The sequence below is a fragment of the Ursus americanus genome, chromosome 21, assembly GCF_024610735.1.
Source record: "Ursus americanus isolate L20-20 chromosome 21, mUrsAme1.1.p, whole genome shotgun sequence".
NCBI classification, from domain to species: domain Eukaryota; kingdom Metazoa; phylum Chordata; class Mammalia; order Carnivora; family Ursidae; genus Ursus; species Ursus americanus.
Window position 1 is genome coordinate 53,475,321 of NC_142147.1, and position 7,219 is coordinate 53,482,539.

The 7,219-nt window shown below is 43.4% G+C and overlaps 1 protein-coding gene across 13 annotated transcripts in view; it reads left to right on the forward strand.

Annotated features, from left to right (window-relative positions):
• ZNF613 (zinc finger protein 613) overlaps nucleotides 1–3,514 on the forward strand; it is a 55,572-nt gene extending 52,058 nt beyond the window's left edge. For all 13 annotated transcript variants that reach the window (XM_087871163.1, XM_087871162.1, XM_087871170.1 and 10 more), the window contains one exon: nucleotides 1,041–3,514. In XM_087871163.1, the coding sequence (XP_087727289.1) occupies nucleotides 1,041–2,773 (1,733 nt within the window). In that variant the 3' untranslated portion in view covers nucleotides 2,774–3,514. The remainder of the gene's footprint in view (nucleotides 1–1,040) is intronic.
• Nucleotides 3,515–7,219: the final 3,705 nt, after the last annotated feature.

Genomic DNA, 7,219 nt, shown 5'->3' on the forward strand with positions numbered 1-7,219 from the left:
GGAAAGAATTGAATTTAGTGAGAAGTAAAGCAATATATTCTAGGAGTAAGATTTTAGTACCAAATAGAGGACATGTAATATGTAGAGGTTCAGCTTTTGAATGAGGCTTTTTTTTTTTTTTAAGAGCGCACACGTGAGTGGGAGGAGGGGCTGAGGGAGAGAGAGAATCTTATCTTTCTTTTTTTTTTTTTTTAAAGATTTTATTTATTTATTTATCTGACAGAGATAGAGACAGCCAGCGAGAGAGGGAACACATGCAGGAGGAGTGGGAGAGGAAGAAGCAGGCTCACAGCAGAGGAGCCTGATGTGAGGCTCGATCCCATAACGCCGGGATCATGCCCTAAGCCGAAGGCAGACGTGGAACCGCTGTGCCACCCAGGCGCCCGAGAGAGAGAATCTTAAGCAGGCTCCACGCTCAGCATGGAGCCCAATTCGGGGGTTGATCTCACAATCCCGAAATCATGACCTTAGCTGAAATCAAGAGTTGGATGTCCAGGTGACTGAGCCACCCAGGCACCCCTTGAATGAAGCATCTTGTGCTATAGTTCTGGGCTGTGTAAAGTTAATTGTCAAAATGAACAGTAAAGCGGGGCACCTGGGTGGCTCAGTAGGTTAATTGTCTGACTTCGGCTCAGGTCATGATCTCAGGGTCCTGGGTTCAAGCCCATGTTGGGCTCTGTGCTCAGAGTGGTGTCTGCTTGAGATTCTCCCTCTCCCTCTGCCCCTCCTGCTTGTGCTCTCTCTCCCACTCTCTAAAATAAATAAATAAATCTTTAAAAAAAAAAAAGGCAGCAAATCTATGTTTATTCATTTTGAATGATCTAACTTTGTCTATGCAACTGTTCTTAACTTGTATTTTCTTTGCTTATATTATTGTGTTTAATCATTGTCCAAGTGATAACAAACATATTTACTTGGACTTTCTTTAAAATGAGGTCATAGTGTTATCAATAAAGAGCCAGGCTACACAAAGCCATTTGTGGAAGAGTTTTATTATATACCAAGCTCATGGAAAGATTCATTCTTCTCTTCTTTCCTAGAGATCAAGAAAGATGATGGTCATCTACAGGGGCCCTTGCAAAATCAAAGATGTCTAAAGAGAATGAAACAATGCCATGAACATAATGCATTTGGAAACATCATTCATCAGAGTAAAAGTAATTTTCCCTTAAGGCAAAATCATGATATCTTTGACTTACGTGGGGAAACACTGAAATCAAATTTAAGTTTAGTCAACCAGGACAGAAGCCATGAAGTAAAGAACCTCACTGAGGTTAATGGAGATATGAAATCCTTCTCCCATACAAAGCATCACCGGTATTGTATTGAAATTAAACTTCCTGAATGTGGGAATTCTATGAATACAAATTCTCAATTCAGCAAGCATCAAAGAACTCAAAAGATAGAGAAACCCCATGTATGCAGTGAATGTGGGAAAGGCTTCTTTAAAAAGTCTCGGCTCATGGATCATCAGAGAGTTCACACGGGAGAGAAGCCTCATGGGTGCAGCATATGCGGGAAAGCCTTTTCCAGAAAGTCCAGACTCACTGAACATCAGAAAACTCACGTAGGAGAGAAGCGGTATGAATGCTCTGAATGTGACAAAGCATTCCCCAAAAAATCACGGCTACTCATGCATCAGAAAACTCATACAGGAGAGAAACCCTATGTGTGCAGTGAGTGTGGAAAAGGCTTCATCAAGAAGTCTCGGCTCATTAACCATCAGAGAGTTCACACAGGAGAGAAGCCTCACGGATGCAGTCTGTGTGACAAAGCATTCTCCAGAAAGTCCAGGCTCATTGAACACCAGAGAACTCATACGGGAGAAAAACCTTATGAATGCACTGAATGTGACAAAACGTTCCGCTGGAAGTCACAGCTCAATGCCCATCAGAAGACTCATACAGGAGAGAAATCGTATATATGCAGTGATTGTGGAAAAGGCTTCATTCAGAAGGGCAATCTCATTGTACATCAGCGAACGCATACTGGGGAGAAGCCTTATATATGCAGTGAGTGTGGGAAAGGTTTCATTCAGAAGGGCAATCTCCTTATACATCAACGAACTCACACTGGAGAGAAACCCTACGTATGCACCGAATGTGGGAAAGGCTTTAGCCAGAAGACATGCCTCATATCACATCAGCGATTTCACACTGGAAAGACGCCCTTTGTGTGTACTGAGTGTGGAAAATCCTGTTCACACAAGTCTGGTCTCATTAACCACCAGAGAATTCACACAGGAGAGAAACCGTATACCTGCAGTGACTGTGGGAAGGCTTTTAGAGATAAGTCGTGCCTTAACCGACACCGGAGAACTCATACAGGAGAGAGGCCCTATGGATGTGCTGACTGTGGGAAGGCTTTCTCTCACCTGTCATGCCTTGTTTACCATAAGGGAATGTTGCATGCAAGAGAGAAGGGTGCACGTTCAGGCGCGTTGGAGAATCCTTTCTCAGAGAGCCAGAGCTCATCCCTTTCAAACGATAGCATGCAGAAGAAAGACCCTGTTAACATGGTGTCCGTGCAGATGCCTTCTGTAGCAGCTCAGACTTCCTTACACCTCCGTGGGCTCCTAGCGGATAGGAACATAGCCACTGTGGGACAGCCAGGTGCCAGGTGCACACCGTCAGCAGATAACAGAATTTGCACAGAGAAACCTTTTGAATGCAGTGAATGTGGTCGTGCCTTCACTGATCAGTTACGTCATATTCTATGTCACAAAAAGCACCCAGGAATAAAGTGTGATACGATCAAGGTGGAAAACCCTTGACTAAAACCTAGCTCATTATGTGGTTGATAAGCGTATATGGAGACAAATAGTATAAAGACCAGGAATAGTATAAAGATCGGGAAAGCCTTTGTGGAAAGACAGACCTTACTGGTGCTTTATAGGTCACATATCATCAGTGAGCTCGTAGCTGGTAGAAATACAATGACCCTGGAAAACCCCTTCCCCAGAAGTAAGACTTCAGTGGGCGGCAGAGAGTTCACACAGAACGGTTGGAAGAGCTCTGAAGGCAGTGAATGTGGCAGGGTTGTCAGTGCAGCATTCTGCCTCATCAGTTGGCAGAGGAAATCCTACAGAAGCAAAACTCTGAACACGCCAACCGTGGAACATCTTTGGCAAAGTACCAGAAAACACGTAAAGCAAATAAGCCCTGTGAAAATGAATAATTTAGAGATTTCTGTCACCAGTCTAACATCATTTTACGTCAGATAATGTACATAGTGTACATTTTAGGACACTATACCTTGAATCAAACTCACTGATACGATGGTCGCTCTTTAATTCGAAGGAGGTGGTATATACTGCACATTAATTGTTAGAGTTATAACAGTGCACTCCCTCCCTTTTTAGGGGGAGGGCGTGAATCTTTCATTCCCACCACGATCGTTATATGGTTAGCTCTTGTGTTTCTTCGGTTCTAAATTTATTCAGTTTATTTTAGGCTACTAAAGTAAGTCCTTCCACCTTCAAAGGGAAAGTGAATACATTTGATTCAATAATATACTCTAGTGTGTTTGGATGTGTTTAACTTTGTTAATCACCCAAAGGAACAACTGCTCAGAACTCACGAATAACCTATCAGCCAGGTTCTTTCCCTAGAAGATAGTTCCCACCCGATACACACACCACTCAGAAAAACTTTCGTCAACTGTTTCCTTTACCTGGTTCTGTTCTGGAACCTACAGATGCTGACAGTGATGAACTGAACAAAAGTCCTTGCTGCGTTTGAGCTGGCATTTTTTTAAAAAAAGATTTTATTTATTTATTTGAGAGAGCACAGGGAGGGGAAGTAGAAGGCAGAGAGAGAGGGAGAAGCAGGGAGCCTGATGTGGGGCTGGATCCCAGGACCCTAGGATCATAACCTTAGCTGAAGGCAGACACTTAACCGAGTGAGCCACTCATGTGCCCCTAAGCCAGCATTTTTTTTTTAAAGCTGGATTATATGTATGTAGCAATTTGACCATCCAGCAAATGTAATCGAAGGATGTATACACCTACATCAGTTGAAAAGGACATACCATAGAAGGTACAAAATATCCCGGTAATTTCTTATTCAAGGGGCATATTATGGAGAGGGAGTGGGAAAGGATTCACTTAGTTTTAGGTATGTAAAATAGGTTATGGAGACTTTTTAAAAAGATTCATATCTCTCCACTTGAATTATAAATGTCTGGATAGTTTATAATAGTCATATATTCCCCAGCACATAGCAAAATAGAAATGAATAACATAGCTTTGAAAGGTGATTGAAAGTGAATGCATGCCCTAAATGAATGACCTAACAGACTAATCAACCAAACATATTTTTGTTACTGAACGAAAGGAGCTATGGGACAGAAATTTCAAAGATCAATATTATCCCAAGAAACATTAAAAAAAAAAAAAAACCTGAATAGAGGCCTCTGGCAAATAGAAGGGGCAGATCAGCGAAGGAATAGGATCCACAGAAAAGCCCAATTAATGGAAGAAAATTTAAAAATTGAGGACTGTGTTAGATGGGTGAAGGTGAGATTCCGTCAGATGTGGAGAAGAACCCAGACTATGGTCCACAGTATGCCACTTGTTAGAGTTGCCAGCATCTCAGGGATCCCGGCTTCTCTGTGATGCGATGAATGGAGACATGATGTAGCATCATCCTTATTGTGGGAATGGGGCTTGTGTCATCTCTTCTGTACTCAGGGTTCTTTCCCTTGGTTCAGTAAAGATCTGTCCAGCTTAGAAGCTGGAAGTTCTGTTTATAGGGGAAAAAGTGGAAATTCGCCAGGAAGTGGCTGTTTTCATAATTGAATCCCAAACTCGTGAGTAAATTCACTACTAGAAACTTTTTTTTTTTTTTTTGAGCATCTGCACTGTGCCAGGCCCTGTTGTAGACATGGGATACTCTGGTGAACAAAACATGCAAAATAATGGCCTCTAACAGGATGGATGTGGGGAGATGGTCTTCAAAGAACTAGAAATGGATTCTTCCTGGACTCGGTCTTCAGGTCCTCTCCGCCCCTTGTCTTGTGAATCTGCATGTCGTATCATGCTGGTCAGCATCCTCCTTAAATCTGCAGTCAGGGCCCCTGAATGGGCTGCCTGGTCTACCCTGAACCTGAGGACCAGGTGCTGAACTCACCTTTCCAAGGTGGCATCCCAGGTAAATAAGACATTTTAGTGGGATAGAGTCCATATTATTCTCTTTGAGAAGGCTGTCTCAGCTTACATCCTACGGCTCCACGCCCTCACCTTCATAAAAAACAGTTCTAACTAACACTAAGTGTGCCATTTGCCAAATGATAACCACATTGTTTTGTTACTTAGTAATCTGAGATGCTCCATTTCCATCTTGGTGTATTTTAGGGAACTGGTTTTGTACATTTGAAGCCTCATCACTTTCTCCTTGGTCCAGGAACCACGTGAGATCTCAGCTGTTGCACATGGTCATGAGTGAGGGTACTGAGAACAGGGTCTGCTGGGGTCACTCTGCCTTGTCTGGTTCAGTGGGGGTGGGTGTATTATCTGCTTGGGCTGTCATAATGAAGCACAGACCGGGTGGTCGAAACAATAGACATTTCTGGCTCACAGTTCTGGAGGCTGAAGTGTGAGATCAAGGTCCACAGGGTTGGTTCCTTCCAAGGTCTCTCCTTGGCAACTCCTCACCTCCAAGACAGTCGTCCCTTTGTGTGTGTCTGGGTCCGAATTTCTTCTTGTAAGGAGACCAGTTATATTGGATTAGGACCCAGCCTATGTGACCTCGTTTCCACTGAATTATCTCTTCAAAGACCCTGTCTCCAAATACAGTCACATTCTGAGGTACTGGAGGTTATTTGAACATAAGGATTGGTGGGGAGAGGGGAGGAATGGTGGTATTTGTCCATGAATGCCATTCAAATTTGGAAATTTATATTGGGCTAATTGATGGAGCTGGCAGGTCATCAGTAAATGGTGGTGTCTTTTCCAGGTTTGAGGATCAATACAGGACCATATATCAGTATATGCGAAGGTCCATGTGTAGCCAGCTGGTTGAGAGGCTGAAGCTTTGGAGGCCCAGGACCTCTGGGCTGTTGGAATAGACCTGACGAATGCTACTTTCCCCTCAGTCCTTCAAAATCCCTCTTCAAGGACTAGTTACGTGTGTATATATACACGTACATATATTACATACACACGAACACATGCATTTTCTGGAAAAGCAGTTTGTCCTTGGGGAACAATGATGGGACATACCCACTATCAGTAACAGGAGTGATTCCACTGTATTTTTTCTTTTAATTTTAATTTTTTAAAATATTTATTTGAGAGAGAGGATGTGAAGTGAGGGGAGGGGCAGAGGGAGAGAGAGAATCCCAAGCAGACTCCAGGCTGAGCACAGAGCCCGACATGGGGCTTGATCTCGGAACTCTGAGATCATGACCCAAGCCAAAATCAAGAGTTGGACGCTCAGCCAACTGAGCCACTCAGGGACCCCAGATTCCATTGTCTGGAAAGTGATTTAGGCTGGAAAATGAAGTGAAAGCTCTTCAGCTGTTCCTCGTGGAGGACCATGGAGGTTCAAGTGAAAAGGAGAGTTGAGTTTTGGATGATGTGCCTTGAATTTCTCTAAAAGTTGCATTCACTGATTTCTGCCCACAGTATGCCTGCCTTTGGGCTGTGTACCTTTTCCTCTGATAATGTTACAAAGAGTCATTTAGGAAGTTTTTGGGGCTTGGACTAGATTGCCTTGGTATCGAGATCCAGGCTGGGGGATAAGGGGCCCTGTGAATTTGGAGGATGCAGGAAAATTGTAGAAAGTGATTAAGGTTAAGTTTGTTCCTGAGCAAGATATTTGAGTCCAAAGGCTTAGTGTGACATAATAAATACATATTTGGTCTCTGCTCCGAGTTCCTGACTCTAGAATTCCTAAAACCCTTGTAATCTCCTGAGCAATGGGAGTGATAGGAGTATTTTACACAGAGCTGTTAAACTCCTTGGAACTTCCTGGTGCTAGAAGTGTCTTTTGTTCTAATAAGGTGACTCTTGGTGGGCTCCTGGATGTCTCCTGGATTGGGGCTGTTTACCACAAAGACCACCACCCCTGACTAGAAGCTTGCAACTTTCAGGGAAGGCAAAGGGCCTAGAGATCGGGTTAATCCTTCCTTCCTTCCTTCCTTCCTTCCTTCCTTCCTTCCTTCCTTCCTTCCTTCCTTCCTTCCTTTTTTCTCTTTGTTTCTTCTACCTACTTACCTA